The sequence below is a fragment of the Leucopleurus acutus genome (assembly GCF_964270905.1).
Source record: "Leucopleurus acutus genome assembly, chromosome: 6".
Lineage (NCBI taxonomy): Eukaryota > Metazoa > Chordata > Mammalia > Artiodactyla > Delphinidae > Leucopleurus > Leucopleurus acutus.
The window spans coordinates 107,956,374-107,980,143 of NC_139149.1; the positions used below are offsets into that span (position 1 = coordinate 107,956,374).

The window sequence follows — 23,770 nt, forward strand, 5'->3', positions numbered from 1 at the left end:
TCTGTATGACAGACTCTAGGTCCTTCCACCTCACTACAAATAACTCAGTTTCGTTTCTTTTTATGGCTGAGTAATATTCCATCGTATATATGTGCCGCATCTTCTTTATCCATTCATCCGATGATGGACACTTAGGTTTCTTCCGTGTCCTGGCTATTGTAAATAGAGCTGCAATGAACATTGTGGTACATGACTCTTTTTGAATTATGGTTTTCTCAGGGTATATGCCCAGTAGTGGATTGCTGGGTCGTATGGTAGTTCTATTTTTAGTTTTTTAAGGAACCTCCATACTGTTCTCCATAGTGGCCGTATCAATTTACATTCCCACCAGCAGTGCAAAAGTGTTCCCTTTTCTCCACCCCCTCTCCAGCATTTATTGTTTCTAGATTTTTTGATGATGGCCATTCTGACCGGTGTGATTCAATAGTATTTTTAAAAATTGAATTTATTTTTATAGTTACCTGCTGCTCCTCATTAAGAATTATACAAAATTTTAATTCACAGTATTGACAACAGTTTTCTTTTAAATTACCTTAAAAAATGTGAAGTGGAACAAGTGAGCCAGTTCAGAGAAATTGTAAGAACTTAAAGAAAACCCTTAGGTATGCAGCTGATAAGGCGCTGTGGCCCAAGGCTCTGAACGTTAACTCAGGAATTGCTTAAATTTGGGAAATTCTAATTTAGGGATTTAGGCCAAATTCCTTAAAGGAAATTGACAATCTGGTTAGCTGACTCTTCCCATCCACAGTCTTCCTGATGGAAACTCAACATGCCAGGCAAAGAACCCATGCTGGCAAGAAACAGAACAAGTCAAAAGAAGGCCTCCAAAGCCTTAAACCCAGGGTTAGGAGCATAGGTGCAGCCTCCATAGGTGGAGGCTTCCAGGTATAGGCTTCTGACACGTCTGCCTTCCCACCTGCTTCTCCTGTGACCTTGGGTGGACTGTGAGTATACCGGATAGAGCGCTTGGCGCAGTGCATGGCACTGGAAATGTAGGCGATTACGTCGAGGTCATTTTTCTTTTGTGAGGACAGGGACAGGGCATGAGGGGCAGAGAACAGTAACCGAGCGCGGGATATTTCTCCCACCCTTCAGTATTGGAAACCCAATGGGTTAAAGTGCGTGTGGCCCAGACTGTAGCTGAGGCCCTTGGTCCTCGGCCGCGCCTCGCCCCTTGTGAGGTCTCCCTTACTGAAGACACGAGTGGCCCTCGTCCCACCCACCCCAGACACCAAAGGGTGTAGATTCCGGTGGCCGCGGCGCGGGCAGGAGCGCACTCCTTGAGCGGCTCCCGGAACCCGGCGCCCGCTCTCGGGAACCCCGAGGCAGATGTGGGTGGGGGGGAGGGCAGGGCGCGCTCTGCGCCCGAGCATATCCCGGACCCCCTCCCCCCCGCCAGCCCCGGGACGCCTGAGCTTCAGGATGCACCCCAAGATCTTGGGCTCTAGGCCCCGAGTCCCGGGAGCTTTCTGCGGCGCGCGCGCATGCGCGCCGGCGCCTTCCGCTGTTTGGCCGTTTCCATGACGACCAAGTCAGTTGGCTGGTGGTTCCCCGGCGAGAGAATGAAGCTCAAGGGCCTCCTGCTCCGGTATTACCCGCCAGGTACAGGCCGGGCCCCGCTCTGCCCTCTTGTGAGAACCTGCACTAGGAGGGTCTGGGGCAGAGGAGGGTGCGGGAACCCGAGAGGTGGGGTCCAGAACGAGTGATCCCTGTGGGACGGGAAGCCTGGTGCTTCCTAACTTGGGCCCCTCACTGCTTCGGATGCTGGACTCTGTTCCTCAAAAGTTTTAAAAAGACTCTTTCAGTTTTTTGTTTGTTTGTTTGTTTGTTTGTTTTTTTTGCGGTACTTGGGCCTCTCACCGGCGTGGCCTCTCCCGTTGCGGAGCACAGGCTCCGGACGCGCAGGCCCAGCGGCCATGGCTCACGGGCCCAGCCACTCCGCGGCTCACGGGCCCAGCCGCTCCGAGGTATGTGGGTTCCTCCCGGACGGGGGCACGAACCCGCGTCCCCTGCTTTGGCAGGCGGACTCTCAACCACTGCGCCACCCGGGAAGCCCTCAGGAAGTCTTTAAACTTTTAAATTGCTGAGTCATAATGCTTTCTGGTTACTTAGGAATGAAGTGAACGGGGAGGGATAGGAGGTGATTAGTGGTGGAATATTGGTTTCTGGAAGGGAAGACACCGACAAGGACCACATTGATTTCTTTCTTTTTTTTTTTTTTTTCTGCGGTACGCGGGCCTCTCACCGCCGTGGTCTCTCCCGTTGCGGAGCACAGGCTTCGGACGCGCAGGCCCAGTGGCCATGGTTCACGGGCCCAGCCGCTCCGCGGCATGTGGGATCCTCCCGGACCGGGGCACGAACCCGCGTCCCCTGCTTTGGCAGGCGGACTCTCAACCACTGCGCCACCCGGGAAGCCCTCAGGAAGTCTTTAAACTTTTAAATTGCTGAGTCATAATGCTTTCTGGTTACTTAGGAATGAAGTGAACGGGGAGGGATAGGGGGTGATTAGTGGTGGAATATTGGTTTCTGGAAGGGAAGACACCGACAAGGACCACATTGATTTCTTTTTCTTTTTTTTTTTTTTTTTTGCGGTACGCGGGCCTCTCACTGCCGTGGCCTCTCCTGTTGCGGAGCACAAGCTCCGGACGCACGGGCCCAGCCGCTCCGCGGCTCACGGGCCCAGCCGCTCCGCGGCATGTGGGTTCCTCCTGGACGGGGGCACGAACCCGCGTCCCCTGCTTTGGCAGGCGGACTCAACCACTGCGCCACCCGGGAAGCCCTCAGGAAGTCTTTAAACTTTTAAATTGCTGAGTCATAATGCTTTCTGGTTACTTAGGAATGAAGTGAACGGGGAGGGATAGGAGGTGATTAGTGATGTGGTGGAATATTGGTTTCTGGAAGGGAAGACACCGACAAGGACCACATTGATTTTTATTTTAAACGCACCAGAATGACTAAGTCAAGGTGTGTTGAGTATAAAAAGAAAAATGCATACTTAATAAGCATATTACCTTAGTGACTGAATTCCAGACTGTACGTATCAATCAATCAGCACATTTACTCAAGGTCTACTCTGTACACACTTTGTGCTCCTTGTCATGGGACTTTGCGGTACGCGGGCCTCTCACTGTTGTGGCCTCTCCCGTTGCGGAGCGCAGGCTCAGGGGCCATGGCTCACGGGCCCAGCCGCTCCGCGGCATGTGGGATCTTCCCGGACCGGGGCACGAACCCGCGTCCTTTGCTTCGGCAAGTGAACTCTCAACCACTGCGCCACCAGGGAAGCCCCTAAATACAGTGTTTTGACAGAGTTTCCTGTTCTCTCTTGATCCGAAATGCTGCTGGAATCATGTCTATTACGTCAAATTATAGTCTGTTGCAGTGATTCTCAAAGTGTAAGGGGACTCTTGGGGCCCTCAGATCCTTTCATTGGGGGCCTCAATGTCAAATCCCTTTTTGTAATAACACTAAGATATCATTTTCTTTTTTTCACGGTGTAGATATTTGCCCTAGTGGTGCAAAAGCAATGGCAGGTGAAACTGCTGGTGCCTGACTACAAATCAAGCAGTGGCACCGACCTCTAACAATGGCCATTGTATTCCTCACTGACACACTTGCAATAGGAGAAACAGACAAACACACAAACACCCAGAAGCCCTTAGTTTTACTTAAGAATGTCCTTGGTGAAGCAATAACACTTATTAACGTAGTGAAATACTGACATGTGGGTACGTGTTTTCTGGGTGATGAAGTAGAGAGTTCTCCTGAGGTGCTTCTGCTGCAAAGTGATGTACGATCCTTATCTTGAGGAATGTGCTTGTGCACGTGTTTGAGCTGAAAGATGAACTAGCCATTTTTTTCATGGAACACCGTTTTTACGTGAAAGACAGAAATAAACATGGTTTTCATACTTGTATGTATGGCAGACATTTTCTTGAAAATGAACAAAGTGAGTCTGAAATTTTCAAGCAAAACTGTCAATATTTCTTGCCAGTGATAAAATTTGAGCTTTCAGAGCGAGAATTAGAACACCAGGAAATTTGTATCTAAATCATAAGCTTAACAACTTACCAACAGTAAAAGAGTTTTCTGATGATAGATATTGGTATTAACAAATGTGATTTTTTGGATATTGTATGATGAAATATGCGCACATTTAGAACTCAGTAAACTAACATTTTTCAAATATCTGACGCATGATGTTGTAAATCACATGTGGTAAAAGAAATTGAAAGTGTGAGATAGACCAATGGGTTTTAATGTAACCGGGTCTGAAGAGTTCATTGATGTGGTTTCAGACTCGGAATTGCAACCAGTCTTTATAAAAACTACCATTTGTTGAGTTTTAAAGTAGTATCGAAGAAGAATATCCAAAATTACACAAAAAACTGATTAAAATATTCCTCCATTTTCCAACTACGTATCTGTGTATGACCCAGATTTTTTCTTATATCTAAAACAACCTATAGCAACAGCTTAAATGCAGAAGCAGAGATGAGAATCCAGCCGTCTTTAGTTAAGCTAGATATTAAAGAGATCTGCAAAAGTGTAAAACAATGCTACTTTTCTTACATTTTTTTGGGTGAGGGGAGTAAATATAGTTATTTCAATAAAATATGCTATTTATATTAACATACTATGAATTTATTATTGCTATTTTACAACAATTTAGTAAATATGTTTTTAAAATTTCAATTTTAATGTGGAAAGTATTAGAAAACCCCCAATTCCCAATAATTAAAAACGTGTAAATTAGTCCTGAGGCCAAAACATTTCAAGTCCGCTGGTCCATATCCATAGAGGTGGTATGATAGAGGCTCTGTTCACATTTTTTTCAGTCTGTTATCTCTCTGTTGTTCAGCTTGAATATATTCTGTTGCTTAGTCTTCAAGTTCACTGATTCTATGCTTTGTCATCTCTGCTCTACTACTGAGCCTATTCAGCATGTTTTCCATTTTGGTTACTGTATTTTTCATAATACCATAATTCCCATTTGATTTATTTCAATAACTTCTATTTATTTTCTGAGATTTTTCATTTATTTATTTCAAGTGAATCTGTAAACGACTGCTGAAGCATTTTTTTTTTTTTTTTTTCTGGCCGTGCCGTGTGGCTTGTGGGATCTTAGTTCCCTGACCAGGGATTGAACCCGCACCCGCTGCATTGGAAGTGTGGAGTCTTAACCACTGGAAAGCCAGGGAAGCCCCTGAAGCATTTTTATGATACCTCCTTTGAAATCCTTGTCATTAGTTCCAGTATCTGATTCATCTCCATATTGGCATTTATTGATTGTCTTTCTCTGGTTCTTATTGTGAAGAGTGACTTTTTTTTTTTTTTTTTTTTTTTTTGTGGTACGCGGGCCTCTCACTGTTGTGGCCTCTCCCGTTGTGGAGCACAGGCTCCGGACGCGCAGGCTCAGTGGCCATGGCTCACGGGCCCAGCTGCTCCGCGGCATGTGGAATCTTCCCGGACCGGGGCACGAACCCGCGTCCCCTGCATCGGCAGGCGGACTCTCAACCACTGCGCCACCAGGGAAGCCCTGAGTGACTGTTTATTGTATCCTGGAGACTCTTGATCCCACCTACATCTATTTTGGCATGCCGTCACCATGTTTAGGTTTAGTACATAGGTTCTGGTCTGCTTCTGTGGGTTTTAATTACAGTGATACTTTAGTTTTCTGAGCTTTTGCCATGTTATTCTGGTCTAATTTGTTTTTCTGGTGTAAGACTCCTGCTTTGCTTTGTCTTAGCAAGACTCCTGCTCAGTCTTCTCTGGTGCCACCTGCAGGGGCAGAAGGTATGTCCCCAGTGTGCCTGTTCTCACTGTGTGACCTTCTGGGGGTGGAGGACAAGCCCCTGGGCCTGGTTGTGCCACTGGTTGAAAGGCAGGGAGACGCTGCTTTGGTGCTTTGCTGTGGAATGGGGTCTGGGAGGTCCTGGGACTTCGCTGATGCTGCTGTAGGCAGATCAGATGGCCCCCTCAGACAGCAGCTGAGGAGCAGGGATATGTGAAGGTCTGTGGCTTTGCTGCTCCAGCTGTTGCAGGCAGATGAGACTGCACTGGGGCCGAGCTTTGCAGTGGGGACTGGGACAGCCCAGGGCTTCCACTGGTGGGTGGGACTGCCTGCAGGGGCCCCCGTGGTGGAGCAGTTCAGGGTTCCTCATCAGTACTTTGTCTGACTTCTCTTTTCCTTGTCCGTTGGCCACAGAAAGCAAGCTTTTTTGTTGTTTTTTGATGTTTTGATATCTGTGCTTTTCGGTGGTTTCAGGCTGCCAGTCCTTTTGGTCCCCACTGTTGGGATACATGTGAAATGAAAAGAAAACCCAGGGAACTCACCGTGTTGTCATTCCTCAAATCCTGAGGCCCCTATCCATCCACCTTTTTCTATCCAACTTTCAATTATTTTAGCATTGCCTGCTGAATGATTTCAAGTGTATTTAGAGGACAGACCAAGGAAAAGTGGGTCTACACCATCTTGTTTTGAAATCAGACATCACTGCGTATGTTTTATGTAGAAAAATGGAAAAACAAAAATGAAAAAATTATGTCAAAGTAGGTTAACTTTTGGCATAGGCTGTGATCATAAGTGTTTTATAACTTAATATTTGTTTATTTCTTAGGAATTATGTTGGAATATGAAGAAAGTGGACAACTAAAGACCAAATCCATAGATCTGCTCGATCTCCATACCAGGTAAGTTAGCTATATAATGCAATATGTATTTCATATCCAAAATTGTGATGGGGAGACCCTGACATAGGATGGTGTGTGGATGAGCTGCGTAAGCTACAGACAATGCATTACTAATTAAATTGTTCCGGGGTTTATTATTTCCTGTTTGTTTTGTTGAATTTTATTTGAATGTCTTGCTGAATGAGGAGGAAGTAGAAAAAGGATCATCAATCTTTCTTCTTCTTCTTCCCAAACCAACCATATTTAAAAAGAAAAAAAATAAACCTTTTCGTTTGGAAATCTGTTTTGATTCATAACATTTGTTGGAAACCTTTCCAAGAGGCATTATTATCTTTTTAATTCTTATGTAAGTATAACTGTTTTGACAACTGAGTTTTTCAAAGTCATCATTGTGAAACATCTCTGATTCATTTCCATTCCAAATATTCACTTTTATTCTGAAAGACTGTGTTTCTTGAGAGCTGGGACCGTACCTCCACTCCCAGGACTCAACCTATGGTAGGTAATAAATGTTAGTTGAATGAATGGTCTCCTAGCTCAGTACCTTGCACAAAACTGGAGCTCAGCCTGTGTTTATCTGTGAACAGAAGGAGGATGCTTATCAGATTTCACATTTCTGGGAAGCAGATGCTGAAACAGAAGTAGGTGGGTACAAGGTTACTGGGAAGTGACACCTGGGACAGATCAGAGGATGAGGCACGTCTGGGCAGGAGGAGACATCAACCTTGATGATGATGCAGGTTTGACAAGAGTCTCTCCAGCCTGTGGGGGAGCTCGGAACAAAGCTTGCAAAGGGGGTTTGAGGACCCCCTTACGGGGCAGAAGTGGCCAGGCTCTTGCGCGGCCCCCTTGCCTAGCCAGCAGCCAAGGGCTGTGGATAAGAGCAAGCCGTGGGCTCAGACACTAACATGGATCCTGAAGAAGCTGCAGCTGGAGGCTGTCAGCCAACCACCACCTCCTTCACGGCAGCTGGGCCCCGAGTCCTTTCTCAATACGCATTTGTGACATGTTTTGCAAAATGACCCTATTTTGGATGTTTTGTGGTATACAGACATTAATATTTGTCTTGAATTAATATTATTCTGGACTAGCAAAATTTACCATAATTGCTGTAGATTATTTGAATACTGGGGAAAACTTGAACCTGTACTTTTCACCCCAGTTCTCTCTCAGGGACATAATGTTATAGCCCATAAGAAATCTAATAATAATAATAATAGTAATTCTTTGAATGTTTGTTTTTGGTTAGGTACTTTCTCTTTCCCTAAAAATATTGCAAACCTAACCTTTCTGAGCCTCAGTTTCTTCATCACTAAAATAGTTGTGAAAACGCGTTAAGTTAGAGGGTTGTTATAGGATTAAATGACAGAACATATGTAAGGTGCAAAGTATAGTAGGAGTGGGCACATTTAATATATGTTCATTTAAAAGAAAAAAGAAACAGGAAAAAAATAAATAAAAAGAGCTCTTGTTCAGAAGCAGTATGCACTTGGCCTTCTTAGGTAAGCAATTGAGAATCTTTGTACACCTTCCTCAGGAGAAATCTCAGTTCATGGAAAGGCATTGGAGAGAACCCAAGCAGCTTTCATCTGTGACACAGTGCTCTTCAGTGATTTCTGTGTTTTTTTTTTCCCCCAGAAATCTCTTGGTAAAAATGATGGTGGTGTTGACATTTTATAAATCTTATGCGTCATAAAGCTATATAATCCTTTATGTAATAAATGTATATGCAATTTTTGACAAAGACAAAAATAACTTTTTTGTTCTTGGTGAATTTCAGTACAGATGTCAATGCCTTAGTAGAAGAGATACAGAAAGCAGAACCTCTAATCACAGCTTCACGAGCAAACCAGGTCAAACTTTTAATACAGAGGTTACAAAATAAACTCGGACAGTACAGCAACCACAAATTCTATCTTTTTAAGGTAATGTCTGTTTTAAAGATACTAAGTAGAACTTCAATGAATTAATTGGTGTTCTATTAATCTGAGGTAAAGTACAAATCATGTTTTCTCTTTTCCTCAGTTCCTCATATATTTTTGCTAAGTCTTAATAAATGTTCGTTGAATGAATGAATGAAATTCAAAAATTTACTTCTTAACAGTTTCAATAAAGATTTGTACTAGTAACTTTAACTCTTCTTTATAATGATAATCTAAAGGATAATCTAAGTTATTGAATAATTAAAATTTTTTCCAGTTAGAGTAATATTAAGACATGTTTCATGGTGGATCAATATTTCAAATTTTCTGCTTCCATGTGAACTAAACTATATTTTAGCAAATTATTTATTGACATGGATTGCATAATTTAATTCAATGAAAATATGCTTATTTTCCTGTAGTATTTTGGTGACTAAATTAAAACAAATGTAGTCATTTATTCAAGAACAGCTTTTATTTTTTTCTTTATTATTTAACAAAATTTAATGATTTATTCTAGAATTGCTTTATATTACACTGATTTTATTTGTTATGACTTAAGTAGACTTATTATTAAATACTCAGCATATTTTGTCTGATGCAAAATATTCAGGCAATCTGTATTCATCTGTTCCATTCACGAGAGGATGGTTATTCTTGTAATAGTTCTTTGTCCAGTAGGTGGCACTATTTAACTTCAAATATGAGCTCTATAACGCATGACCTTGTAATTTATCCACCAAAGGGAACATTTTTGATAGTGAAAGAGGACACTATTAATAGTTACACTCTGGCAGTACACATAACTGGGACCATCCCAGTCTAGCCAGTCACTCTGTCCATAAACAGACGATCCAATTTAAGTATATTCATTCAATAAATATTAAGCGTCCCCTATGTGCTAGACAATGTAGGGATGGAAAGATAAATAACACAACGTATCCTGACTCTGAAGGAGCTTTAAGATTCAAAAAGTAATGCTACATTGTAAATCTGTATTTGAAACATATTTAGTTTATTTCCTATATACACACTGTTTATGCATATATACAAAACCATGTGCAATATGTGAAAGAAAATATAAATTAGTGCTATTTGGTATTTTATAGCCATAATCTATCTAAAGGTAAATTGATGGAAAACACAGATCCTATTATGTTTCTGTAATTAGTTGTAACCACCAAATGTGTTAGTAGTCTTAATAATAGAAGGTCCAATGTAGTTTTTCTTATATGTTCAGATATTTGATATTGTCCATTTATTATGTATAATTAAGACACATTTGAGTGTCTTCATTGGTTTGCAGTTAAAATGAATGAACTGAAAAATTTTGTTTGAGTTTAAAATAAGTGGTGTTTTCTTTCATTGAAGGTTCTCAGAGCACATATACTGCCATTGACTAACGTTGCACTTAATAAATCAGGCTCATGGTAAGGTTCTCTGTTTATTTAAAACAGTTTATTAGACTTTATTTTTTAGAGCAGCTTTAGGTTCACAGCAAAACTGAGCAGAAGGTACAGAGGTTTCCTATAAAGCGTCTGCCTTGTGCCCCTGCACACAGCTTCCCTCACCATCAGCGTCCCCCACCAAGACCTGCATCTGTTACAGTTGTAGCCGATATTGATAGCGACACATCATTATCATGAAAAGTTCATAGTTTACATTAGGGTTGACTCTTGGTTTTGTACATTCTGCAGGTTGGCAAATGTATAATGACATATACCCACTGTTGTGGGATCACACAGAGCAGTTTCACTGCCCTAAAATCCTCTGTGTTCTGGTTCTTTATTTCTATGTGTAAGTCTCTGTGTATTTCTATTCTTTATTTCTAATTTTTAATAATCAAGGGATAAAAGTTTTAAAATAAAAGTATACATGTAAGGAATACAACAGGATGATTTGATATAAATATACATAGTGAAATGATAACTACAGTCAAGTTAATTAACATCTCATCTCCATAGTTACCATCTTTTGTGTGTGTGATGAGGGCACCTGACATCTATTCTTTCAGCATATTTCCGGCATTCAATACAGTATTATTAACTGTAGTCATCATGCCTGTACGTTAGATCTCTAGGCTTATTCATTCTATGTAACTGCAACTTTGTACCCTTTGACCAATGTCTTCCCATTTCTCCTCCCCAGTCCCTGGTAACTGCTGTTCTACTCTCTGCTTCTGTGAGTTCAACTTTGTTGTTGTTTAGATTGCACATATAAGTGAGATCATATGGTATTTGTCCTTCTGTGTCTGGCTTATTTCACTTAGCATCATGTCCTTCAGGTTCATCCATGCAGTAGCAAATGGCAGGATGTCCTTCTTTCTCATGGCCGAATGATATTTCATTGTAAACATATATATGCACCATATTTTCTTCACCTATTCATCCTTTGACAGATATTCAGGTTATTTCCATATCTCGGCTATAGTGAACAATGCTGCAGTGAACATAGGAGTGCAGGTATCGCTATGAGATCCTGATTTTGTTTCCTTTGGATATATACCCAGAAATGAGATTGCTGGATCATATGGTAGTTCTATTTTTATTTTTTTTTGGTAACCACCATCCTCTGTTGCATAATGACCATACCAATTTACATTCCCCAAGAAGCTAGGAGGAAAATGCCTAGAAGAGAACCACAGATATACTGCCTTGTCAGCCTTGCTGTTTAGTTGGGTGTAGATCAGAATTTGTTTCACCTTTTATCATAACCACTTGTCATTAAGACTGGCTTTTCAATTTTGTGCTTTTTGTTCTGTGCTTGGGAAATATTTTTCCTAATGGAGTATTTAAGGAATAACTAAGATACTCTTAATTTAAGCTATTAGAGGTCAATATATTGATACTAACGATTCCTATAGTAGAATAGTCACGTTAAAGGATTGTTAAATATTAAACAAATATTTATTGAACACTTAGTGTGTCACTCATGTTCCAGGGCCTAGGGATGATGGTGGTAAACCAGGCGGGTAGAAGAACTAGCATGTATGAAAGAAACAATACAGTTCTTCAGAGACTAGTGGGAAGGGGAATGTGGCTGATCAGGGTGTGCTTTCGGGAGAAGTTGAGGTCCCAGGTGTAGCCAGGACTGCTGGCCTTGCGGACCACAAGCAAAGTTTGAATTTTCCTCTAGATCACTGGGAAGCCATCTGAGGAAGGTTAAACAAAATAAATCCAATTTTGGTGAGGGAAATAGATTTGTAAGGGACATGTGTGAGTCAAGCCCTATTAGAAGGTGCTTTTATTTGTTTGGGCAAGAGATGGAGACAATGGAGCTGGTGAGAAGGGATGTACTAGGGATGTATTCTGAGACTGGGCTGATAGAATTTACTGATAGATTGTGTGTGGGATGTGAGGGAAAGAGTGGCATCAAAGGTGATGCTAAGACTTTATGGTCTGACCAACGGGAAGAATGATGTTATTTGTTGAGATATATTAGAGTTTCAGAAAATGTTACTGATTATTAACATTATTTAATGATATAACTATTTATATTGTAAGAATGATTATTGGAAGGATTACTCTTTATTTTATTTAGTAACTAGTAACTCCTTTTTGGGTTTGGGTTAAAATTGGAAAGTTTCCAGGTCAAAGGTTAGATATTGCTCCCAATTTGTTTGTTCTGCCTTCACAACTTCCATTGTAAAAAGCAAGGTAAATGGGGTTATAATTTTGCAGGCAAAAGCAATGAGGTCTTTATTAACACATTGCTAGTTTCACCTTGTGGTGTATTTATATTGCTTGTGTTAGCTTTATCACAGGAAGCTATGATCGGACATGCAAACTCTGGGACACTGCCTCTGGAGAGGAACTTCACACCCTGGAGGGTCACAGGAATGTGGTTTATGCTGTAGCATTCAACAATCCTTATGGGTAAAAAGACATTCACTTGTTCAGTTATTCCTTATTAATCCATTCATTCTTTTATTCATGTCTCCCTCTATCTATTGGGGAAGGAAAAGAGGAAGACAAAGAACTAAAAGTTATTGAGTGCCTGACATGTGCTTTGAAAACCTCTTAAATACCTTCTTCAGTGCTTAAAGGAGCTTTGGGATAGGTATTGCTGGTTTCATATAACGTATATAAAGTTCAGATACCCTTCCCAGGTTCACACAGTAGTAAAGAGGTGAGTAAGGGTTCAGGCTTTTGCAGGGCTGACTCTCTGCCCTTGGGAGCTCTCTGACAGCAAGTTCCTGCTGATGTTTATAGCACTGGGCTGAACATGGAAACTGATACTATTCAAAAATTAGAACTCTATTTTGTTATAGAGTTCACTGAAATAGATATAAGATTGCTTGTTGTTTCATTTTATTTTTAAAAAATTTTTATTCTATATTGGAGTATAGTTGATTTACTGGATAGGTTATTATTTTAAAAGTGAAATAAACTTCTGAGTAGATAGAGATCCATGTATTAATATCTCTTCTCTTAATTCAGTATATCAAATACTGTGGTTGAATTTGTTTCCAAATTCCATATATATTCTTTTTAAATCTTAGTGACAAAATTGCCACTGGATCCTTTGATAAGACTTGTAAACTATGGAGTGTAGAAACCGGAAACTGTTACCATACCTTTAGGGGTCATACAGCAGAAATAGTGAGTATATTTATTTTATTATATTTTTATGTTGTCATTCTTTTTGTTTTGTTTTACTTTCCTCTTTTTTCAGTAGAACTTATTTTTTAGAGCAGTTTTAGGTTGACAGGAAAATTGAGTAAAAAGTACAAAGATTTCTCACCTTTCCCCTCCGCGGCATGCTCCATCATCAGCATCCCCATCAGGGTGGTACGTATATTACAACTGATGAACTTACACTGGCACATCACATCATTGTTATTTCTTTTTAGAATTCCATTGTAAAAGCAGTGGCTATACCTTTATAATTAATTGTAAAGCCTATCTGATATTTTCAGTTTCTATGTATCATGTATGGTGGTATTGATATAATTTATAAACTACTCTAGTCTTAATATCTTGCCGATGCTGTAAAAGACCCATATCCTGCTTTGACTAAGTAGGCAAACAATGGGATAAGTATATGAACACAATATCCAACCTGACTTTTCCTCTTTCACTGACTTGTCTTTAGAGGACTGACGTGATGAGGGTTGACGAAGTTCTTAAAGTAGCTTTTAAAATAACTTTTTTATATCATGTAAGATATCTAAGCTGATTGTTTTCTGGATATAATTAGAACTCAAATTTGCATAAATAGTTTGATACTCGAAATGGCTCTCACTATTGGGAAGCCCTTGTCCTTGGCCAATTCTGTGTTACATCTTATAACAATTAGTGAGATAATTGGCACCCTATAGAACAAGTGATAGCTTTTAAAAATAAACAGTCTACTTATTTTAGGAATAAAAATTTATTTATATTCATCCTTCAAATTCATCGTATGTTCATCCAACAAGAGCTCACGCTATGTTCAAGGTACTTTGCTAAACACTGGGGATACTGCAGTTAGAAATTGTAACTGACCCTTTAGTGGCACTCAACATGCCTGAAGCACCGTCCTAAGCCCTTTACATATATTAGCTTAGTTGTTTCTCATAACAGCCGTAAGGGGTAGCTATTTCCCCATTTTACAGTTAAGGATGCTGAGGCATAGAGAGCTTAAGTAATTTGTCCAGGGTCATAAGAAAGACAGAATCCTCATTCTCCAGTGTGGCCATGTTTTCATACTCCCTTGGAATTTTGAAAAGGTTTCTTTATTTATAGTTCCTAGGAAGACATTTCGTATTTTTCGTAGTCAACAACATCAATCCAATGAATGTTTACTAAGCATTGACTGTGTGAAGCCCTGGCCTATGTGTGTGGGGTACCAAACAGAATCGGATGTAGTTCTTGGTCCCCCAGGGATTTTGCAGTCTTGTAGAGGGAGTAGAGGTGTCCATGGATAAGCTTAAAGATGTGTTGTAGGTGGGCTAGAAGTTGGCGGGGAGTTCAGTGAGGGCACAGAGGGAGTGGCCAAGCCTCCGTGGCCAGGACTGGTATTCAGGAAAGACTCTGCAGAGAGGTGGCAGGTGCGTTCCAGGCAGAGGGAGCTGCAGCAGCAAACGCCCAGAGGAGGTGTGTAATCGTGGTTTGTGCTTAGAACTCAAGTGGCTCTGAGCGTCCAGGGCAGCGCTTCCCAGCCTTCCGCGCACAGAAGGTGCTCATACGGAGATGCACACGCTGGGAAGAGCCGCTCCCACAGTTAGAGGTGACTGGCGGGGATCTCTGGTGCTGCCCAGCTGTCTGGGCTAAATGTGCCAGTGCCTGGCACACCTGTAACCCTGCAAAGCCACATCCCAGCCTTTGTGGGATTGAAGTGAGGGAGGCAGGGGAGGCCTTCTTGTAGATTTCTAAAGGGTCTTAAATGCTATGCTAAGGAATGGGGACTTCATCCTGGAGATATTGCCATGCTGTTGAGACTTTTCAGCTGGGAAGGGGCATGCATGGTCAGCTTTGCATTTTGGGAAGATCATTCTTTTGCCATTGTGAAGGAGAAATGGGCAGCGGATAATATCAGAAGTATGGGCCAGTGGGGATCTTGTAGCCACCCAAGCAAAGATGACAAAGCTCTGTTGTGAGGCTGGTGAGGCGAATGTGAGAGAGGCCAGGGGCGGAAGGAGGAGGACTGGGCCACCAAGTAGACACGAGGCATGAAGCAAACAAAGCGTTTAGGGCGGTTCCCTGATTTCAGCCTCAGGCAGCTGGCAGCGCCACTCACCAAGTCTGTGCGTAAGAGAGAAGCAGGATTCTTTGTGTGATTTGCATGTCTTAGACAGAGTGATTAAGGTCTCCCTGCGTGATGGCCAAACAGAGGCGTCCATTTGGCAGTTGGCTCGTTGGGGCCGAACCGAGCAGTGAGATCTGGGCAAAAGACGTGGATGTGTGAGTCACCGGCATCTGGGTGGCAGTAGAAACCACCGAACAATTGAAATTTCCCAAAGGGAAAGGTGGACTGTAGGGAGAAAACTGGTGGGATCTTGGGAAGATGGAGAAGAGAAGAATTTAAAAGATACAATAAAGGAGACAAGAAGTTAGAGAAGAAAAGCAGAGCACTATCAAAGCAGTCAAGAAGGAAGAAAATATCGAGAACCTCAGGAATGTTAAGTGAGATGATCAAGACCAACAAGCCTCTCAACTGCACATGGAGTTCCAGTAGAGTTGAAGAGTGGAAGATGGGCAGTGAGTGATGGTAGGCTATTTTTCCAAGGAATTTGGTTGTAAAGGGAAATAAAGGTAGTTAAAAAATGGATATGTTGAGTCAAGGGAGGATTTGTTTTCATGTGGGAAGAGCTCAAGCATACTTATAGGCCACTGGAAAGGATCTAGCTCCTTCTAGAGGGAAGGAAAAGTTGGTGGGCTCATCCCTCCTAGGTGTACAGGGAACATAGTGTCTTAAAATGGCAAAGTGATCCCTCTGAGTCTGAGACTGGAGGAAAGGAAAGTGAGGGCCAGGGGAGGAAGTTCTCAACTGATAGGTAAGTTTTTTCAGGGAAGTGTTAGGAGGCCAAGTTATCTGCTGAGGAGGAATGAGGATGGGAGCGGAGGCAAAAATGGGGAATGGGAGAATATATTGAATCCGAGGCGTGTTAGACAAAATAGGGAAAGCTACTGAGGCCACAGCTGAGGACAGAAGACATGAATGAACACACTAGTACCTGCTATACTGTTTTCTTCAACTGCCTTGTTTGAGGGTAGGGCAGGCAAATGAGAGATAAAATCCCAGATTGATACAAGCTTTTAGGAGTTATATGAAGAGTGCAGGTGAAAAGACAGGGACTGGAGTTTTAGGATGCTGGCAGGAGTGATGCTTCCAGGTGTCATTTGAATGGGGGATAATGGGCCAGGAGAAAAGAGAGGGGTTTACATGAAATGGAAGGTATCCTATGGGGAGGTTGGAGGGGAGGCTTGGTAAGGAAGAGAGAAAGTAGAAGTATTGGGAAATTGTAACTAGAGACTGGTGTATTGGTAGTGAATCTTCTAGTAAAGGTGACATCAAGGTAAGGGTGTTGCCGTGGGAGTGATCCCTGGTTGGGCAACTAAGGTCCCACATGCCCCGTGTCGTGGCCGAAAAAAAAAAAAGATGGGAGCCAGATAGCATGAATCTAAAGGAGCTGGGCTTTGCTTTTGTTCTTGTTCTTCTATGGTCTGGAAGTGACTAAGGGGAGCCAGTGCCTCTCCAAGCCTGAGCTGGGTGATGTGGGAGAACAGCAGCCTCTTCTCAAGAGGAGAATGCGTCAGGATCTACCTGCAGATAAATGGCTACTCGTATCTGGTATTTTGCTGCATATCTGTACAAAGAATTAGGCTGAATCTGCTGAGAGAGTCACATCTCCAAGCTTTTCTATATTAGAATTAACAATTTAAAACTCTATCTTTCTAACATCTCTCTCGTTTCATGTAATTCAGGTGTGTTTATCGTTTAATCCTCAAAGCACATTGGTGGCTACTGGAAGTATGGACACAACAGCCAAACTGTGGGACATTCAGAATGGAGAGGAAGTGTTCACTCTCACAGTATGTTACTAATGTTAATAACATCAAGAGTTTTACATTTTCATTAGCTATTCCTTTGGGTAAGCCTTTTACTTGTGGGTTTTTTTTTAATAAATAAATAAATTAATTTTTATTTTTGGCTGTGTTGGGTCTTCGTTGCTGCGCGCGGGCTTTCTCTAGTTGTGGCGAGCGGTGGCTACTCTTCGTTGCGGTGCACGGGCTTCTCATTGCAGTGGCTTCTTTTGTTGCAGAGCACGGGTTCTAGGCACGCGGGCTTCAGTAGTTGTGGCACGCAGGCTTCTGTAGTTGTGGCACACGGGCTTAGTTGCTCCGCGGCATGTGGGATCTTCCCAGACCAGGGATTAAACCTGTGTCCCCTGCATTGGCAGGCGGATTCTTAACCACTGTGCCACCAGGGAAGTCCCTTGTGTTTGTTTTTATTTGTATATTTATTACAAAATGAACTCTAAGTTAGAAGATGTTTTTGAGCGATTGGTTTTCAGACTGTAGTAGAAGAGTGTTTCAGCTGGTTTGCTGACTATTCCCAAAGACTTAAATGGACGTGCTGGGGAAGCCCAGATGGGCTTTTTATTTTGACTAACTTCAGTCTGTAAGCCGTACCAACTATTGCTTGAAACCTATGGTCACCTACCTGGCTAAAAGCAAAGGAGATGGAGGCTGGGGCCTTTGGGAAGAGGCAGAAGTGGAGGAACCTGCCAGAAGATTTCTTAAAGAAACTCCCTTCTTTTCTAACCTCCAGCCTTAGAAGCCTCTGGTATTACAAAGTCTGAAGTATAAGGGGCAAGGGGCAGGAAGTGACAAGGCCAAAGGGCACTGCCCGCAGAGTGGATGCTGGTGGTGTGGTTCGGCAGGGGCCCCGTCTGTCGCCACCACATGTCCGTCCAGAACCATCCTATGACTGCTACCCTCCACTTCTTCCCGCCTCAGCGAAAACTACCAAGCAAAAAAGTGTGATGCTCTGTGGCAATCAGTGGGGACAATTGGATGGGAAATCACATTATTTTATTCTTTCAGATTATAAATGGGTTTAAAAAATAGGATCCGCTTTCTAGGAGAACTTTTTCTAGAAGTTCTCCTTCTAGAAAAAGTTAAAATGGACTAGAATAAAAGAGGAAAATCAGTGTTTTTAACTAACACCAAGAGTTTTTCTTTCTTAAATCAGAGAGCCTCGTTTTATTCATGCAAGTATACTTTTCCTGATCTTCGTACTCATCACTTCTGTGGGTCACGCTTCTTCACTGCCTCTTCTTTCAGATAAATGCCTAAGAGCGTTGGAAGGTGCGTGTCCTGCTCTACACGTGTCCTTTATTAAAATTAAATGGAGCTGAACATTAAAATTCTGAGCACATAAACATATTTCAGCTTGTTTGCAGTCTCTCCCTATCCAGCCAGCCACTGATCTCTCTTCTCCCTATAGAGCTTTGCCTTTTTTAGCATTTTCTTTTAGACTATTATGTTATACATTTGTAGAAATCGTTTCATCTACAGGTATGCATGATGATATCTGGTCTTTTTCTAGGGACACTCAGCTGAAATCATCTCTTTGTCCTTTAACACCTCAGGAAACAGAATCATCACGGGGTCTTTCGATCATACAGTTACAGTGTGGGATGCTGATACTGGAAGGTATTCTTGATTTTTAAGAATTTTTTTTAACCTGCATCAGAAGATTAAGAAGAAAGTCTTTGTTATTTATCAGCTTAATGTTAAATCTATTCTTTACCTTGGATTCCATAGGAATAGGGACACATTGAAAGCAAATTAATTCATTCTTTAATGATTTTTCTGATCCACCAAAAATATATGCTTCCTTGGAATTCTGAGGAAATAATGCCAAACAGTAACATAAAAGGAGAATGTTAACAATAGCCTGGTTACACAGCTATTATTTATTCCATGTACTATGTAATCAGATTTCAATGGCTTGTCATTATGGTAGGCATGGGTATCATGAATAAATAAAATCATGGCTAATGACCCAGATTTAATTTTGTCCAAGAACTTCAACTTCCTTCCTAATTATTTTTGGTTCTAGTTGCTAAGAAGTTAACTAAATTAGCCTACTTTTTGTTGGAAAACTCCACTCTTGGACTTGTCTGCGTTTTGACAGAGGGACCAATTATCAGGGGTACCGATCAACATGGTTGCAACAAGAACTGAGAGGGAAGGAAGGGTTCTCAGACGACTGATGGGTAGTTTCTGAACAACCAAGGGGTCCACCTATCTGGTGTAAAAATAGTTCTAGAACTTCAGATTACCTTTATTATTTTTTATCCATGCCTTTCTGAAGTGTTGTCTTAAGTAATGTTGTTATCTTGGGTTGTTAAAAGTTTAAGTATATTTTTTGCTGAAATGAAATTAGTAGCCTAGTTGACTCTTTTTGGAGCTACAGTTAAGCCATCTTTGATTGGTCATCATAGATATTATTTTGTGAAAAGTAAAATTCAGACTCTTACACCAATGGCTTGAGATCATTCTTTGTACACATTCTTGACTGAGGAATCTTTCGCCAGTCTGAACCATTTCCGTTTTGTAGGAAGGTGTACACCTTAATCGGGCATTGTGCTGAGATCAGCAGTGCCTTATTCAACTGGGATTGCTCTCTGATATTAACTGGCTCTATGGACAGAACCTGCATGGTGAGCTCAAGAAATATCTTTGCTTTATAATTCTTACGTCTGTACTTTATACTGTGTCAGGTATTCATTGCAACATTAACAAATTTTAAAGGTGCTATAAAATTAAGATATTAATTTATCAACAATTGGTAGTTTTTAAATTTCAAGTTTCTGATTCTCCAAGTTTGAAGAAATTATGATGTAAAATAGTTTTAGTTGATTTAAGTGTGTTGAAAGATCTTATTATTTTAAAAGGCGCGTTATTTTTGTTTAATGCCCCTCTATTCCTTTATTAAACTTCGATTAGAGTGAACTTCACGAAGTCTCAACACAATGCCTTTACGTTTCTGTTGCTAAGAGCTTATGTTCTAGAATTATTATTAGATATATAGGTTATATACCAAATGTATTATAATCTTAATGTGCTTTTCATTTTCTAGTATTGTAGTTTTAGATCAAGCTCTTTACCATTTGATGCCCTTTGCATGAAAAGAGGATGCTTCCATTCCAATCAGAGAAGCATGCACTTGGAGATTTTTTTCCTAATGTAGTGGCAGATTTGTCTACCCGTTCTAAATGTCTGTCCTTGGTCTTCTCTGTGTCCAAAGTGTGCCTTGTTAGATGGTTGGCTGTGGTCTCCGGTCATGAATCAAGGTAAAATGAACAAACATGTGAAAACTATACACATGATTTTGGCACAGTTAATTTAGCCAGCCATAAACATGTCGTAAAGACTACTTCTGGCCACCTTTGCACTTTAGATAGGAAGTCATAGTCTTTGTCATCTTCTTCTTTTTTAAAAAAAATTTCAGCTGTGGGATGCTACAGATGGAAAATGTGTGGCGACATTGACAGGCCATGGTGATGAAATACTAGACAGCTGTTTTGATTACACTGGAAAGCTTATTGCAACGGCTTCGGCTGATGGTAGGTAATCGTCGGTACATTTAATTTATGGAGAGATTTATGTTTTGTTTGATAAACACGTGTGATTCTACACTGTAGGTCATCTCCCTGGTGACCAGCTATGATAGAAACCACATGTGCCTCATCTCTATGATGTACGTCAGTACACTAGGTCTCTATCATATTCTTGATAATCACATGTGATACTATAGAATGTCTGCATCACCTCCTTGACAGCCACATATGATGTTAAACTAGATCTTCATCTCCTTGATAACTATATATATTGGTGTATCTTGGGTCATCTCCCCCTAACGACCATGCATTATGCTACACTATGTTGTTCTCATCAGCTTGACTGCCACTGATGGTTCTATAATAAATCTGCATTGTCTCCTTTATAACATGCGCTGCTCTAACATGTCTAGTGAATCATCATGATGAACATATATAATGAGCTATACATCACTTTCCTGAATGTCACTTAGGATTCTACACCATGTCTGTCTGATCTTATTGGTAACCACAGTCTGATGCTACACTGTGTCTAATCATCTACTTGACAGCACTGTATAGTTGTATACTTTGCATCATTTTCTTGACAGTAACAAATTAAGTTATGCTATATCTACATCCCTTTAAAGTAAATATGTATGTTGTTATGCTATTGTTTATCTCACTGATGACACTATATGATGCCATAGTATGTCTGTGTTGTCACCTTTACAACCACATATGATGCAGTGCTATATATGCAAAGTCTGTTTGGCAGGCACATGTGATGCTATATTATGACTGCATTATCTCTTTTTTTTTAACATCTTTATTGGAGTATAATTTCTTTACAATGGTGTGTTAGTTTCTGCTTTATAACAAAGTGAATCAGCTATACATATACATATATCCCCATATCTCTTCCCTCTTGCATCTCCCTCCCATCCTCCCTATCCCATCCCTCTAGGAGGTCACAAAGCACCGAGCTGATCTCCCTGTGCTATGCAGCTGCTTCCCACTAGCTATTTATTTTACGTTTGATAGTGTATATATATCCATGCCACTCTGTCACTTTGTCCCAGCTTACCCTTCCCCCTCCCCATCTCCTCAAGTTCATTCTCTGCATCTGTGTCTTTATTCCTGTCCTGCCCCTAGGCTCTTCAGAACCTTTTCTCTTTTTTTTAGTTTCCATATACATGTGTTAGCATACGGTATTTGTCTTTCTTTTTCTGACTTACGTCACTCTGTATGACAGACTCTAGGTGCATTATCTCTTGGATAACTATGTATGATATTTAAAATAAGATTTTTCTCTGATAATCCCGTATTATGAATGTCTGTGTGCATGTAATCTCCTTGAAAACTAAAGGTGATGCTATACCATGTCTATGTCATTTCCTTCACAATCATGTGGAGTGCTACCCTATTCTGCATTATCTCCTAGACAACTGTGTGTGATGATATAGCTTGTTTCATATCCATGATGGCCATGTATGGTGCTGCAGTGTATCTGTGTCACCTGCTGATAACCACATATGTTGTTACACTCTGTATGTGCCACCTCCCTGTAGTCCACAGATGACTATACACTATGTCTCCATTATCTGCTTGCTGGGATGTATTATTGTACAATGTTACACTATGTCTTTTCATCTTCTTGAGAACCACACATCATGGTATACTATGGCTGCATTATCTCTTTGATATCCTCACACAGTGCACACTGTGTCTACATCAACATTCTGACTACCGTGTACGATCCTGCATTACATCTGGATCATCTTATCAATGGTCAGGTATCATGCGACACTCTGTCTATCTCCTTGATTCTAAACTATGTCCATGTCATCTTCTCATCAACGATGTAAGGCACTATGCTGTGTCTAGGTCATCTCCCTGATGAACACATACGATACTGCACTCTATCTTCATCATCTTTCTGATGACCACATTTGATCCTAGACTTTGCGCCATCTCCCTCATGACCATGCTTGACGCCAGCCTATGTCTGCATCATCTCTGTGATAACCACACGTGACATTATGTCTGTGTCACCTCCTGTGAATGCATGTCATGCTGCTGTATGACTGTGTCATTTCCCTGACAACATGAGCAAGCCTCCACTCTAAGTCACCTCTCTGATAATCACATATGATGCTCCACATATGTTTAATTCTCTTAATGACCATATGTGACTTGACATCGTGCTTGTGTAGATTCCTTAACAGCCCTTTAGGAGATTCTGGCAAAAATGGAATGCTTTTCCCAGGCATGATTTGTTCACTTGTTCTTTGCCTGTATTTGCTCCTGGTGACTAACATACTTTTAAGTAGTTACTTTGTGTTATAATCAGTTGCAGAATTTTGCCAGTGATTCATTTTAATTACAGTCTTTATTATTGTCTCCCTTTTCAAAATTATATTTGCATGCTCGTTCTCTTACTCACTAGGACTTTTCAAACATGGTCCTTTAATCATACGTACATGTCCTTTTTACATCCTGGAATATAAACACCCTGAATCTGGAGAATTTTATTTTTTAAACTATTTACTTTCTCATCTTCTCACAGATCTTTCCTTTTAAAAATCATCCCTTAACTATAATTAATCTGCCCTTTTCATTTTAAATATCATTCTCATTTATACAAAAACTCTATTCACTAAATATATATGGAGTACCTACTTTGTGCCAGGAATAGTTTTAGGAGCATAGGATATATCAATGAACAAAAGAGATGGGAATCTCTTTCCTCCTGGAGCTAAGTTGTAGACAGGGGGACAATAAATGATACTGTGCATGTGTTTTATATAGAATATTAGATTATATAGAATGCCAGGAGTTGGTCAGTGCTATGAGGGAAGAAACAAGCAGGGACAAGGAATCAGGATGCTGATGGATGGATGAGAATAATATATAAGCTTGATTCTTTTAGTTTTGTTCTTTCTATCATCTGTTATTTGCCCTAGCAGTGATTCTTTCCTTGTTCGGTAACACATTACTTCCAAAAAACTCTTTTTCTTTTCTTTGTTTTGTAAACCTCTTCTCCTTCTGTCCCTCCTAAGTCTTGATGTTTAGAGCAATTTTTTTTTTTTATTTATCTCTGGTCTTTGCTCCTCATTCCCTT

At 40.9% G+C, this 23,770-nt stretch overlaps 1 protein-coding gene across 4 annotated transcripts in view; it reads left to right on the plus strand.

The window, feature by feature from the left end:
- Positions 1 to 1,547: 1,547 nt before the first annotated feature.
- Positions 1,548 to 23,770, plus strand: part of DAW1 (dynein assembly factor with WD repeats 1) — a gene marked incomplete at its 5' end in the record, with an annotated part of 31,085 nt that continues 8,862 nt past the window's right edge. Inside the window, 10 exons of one of the 4 annotated variants that reach the window (XM_082841132.1) lie at positions 1,548 to 1,602; positions 6,618 to 6,690; positions 8,471 to 8,615; positions 9,984 to 10,042; positions 12,365 to 12,487; positions 13,114 to 13,213; positions 17,021 to 17,128; positions 18,648 to 18,754; positions 19,665 to 19,767; positions 20,559 to 20,673. In XM_082841132.1, the coding sequence (XP_082697258.1) occupies positions 1,563 to 1,602; positions 6,618 to 6,690; positions 8,471 to 8,615; positions 9,984 to 10,042; positions 12,365 to 12,487; positions 13,114 to 13,213; positions 17,021 to 17,128; positions 18,648 to 18,754; positions 19,665 to 19,767; positions 20,559 to 20,673 (973 nt within the window). Of the gene's footprint in view, positions 1,603 to 6,617; positions 6,691 to 8,431; positions 8,616 to 9,983; positions 10,043 to 12,364; positions 12,488 to 13,113; positions 13,214 to 17,020; positions 17,129 to 18,647; positions 18,755 to 19,664; positions 19,768 to 20,558; positions 20,674 to 23,770 lie in introns of all 4 variants that reach the window. The other 3 variants (XM_082841133.1, XM_082841134.1, XM_082841135.1) reach the window with 3 other exon arrangements.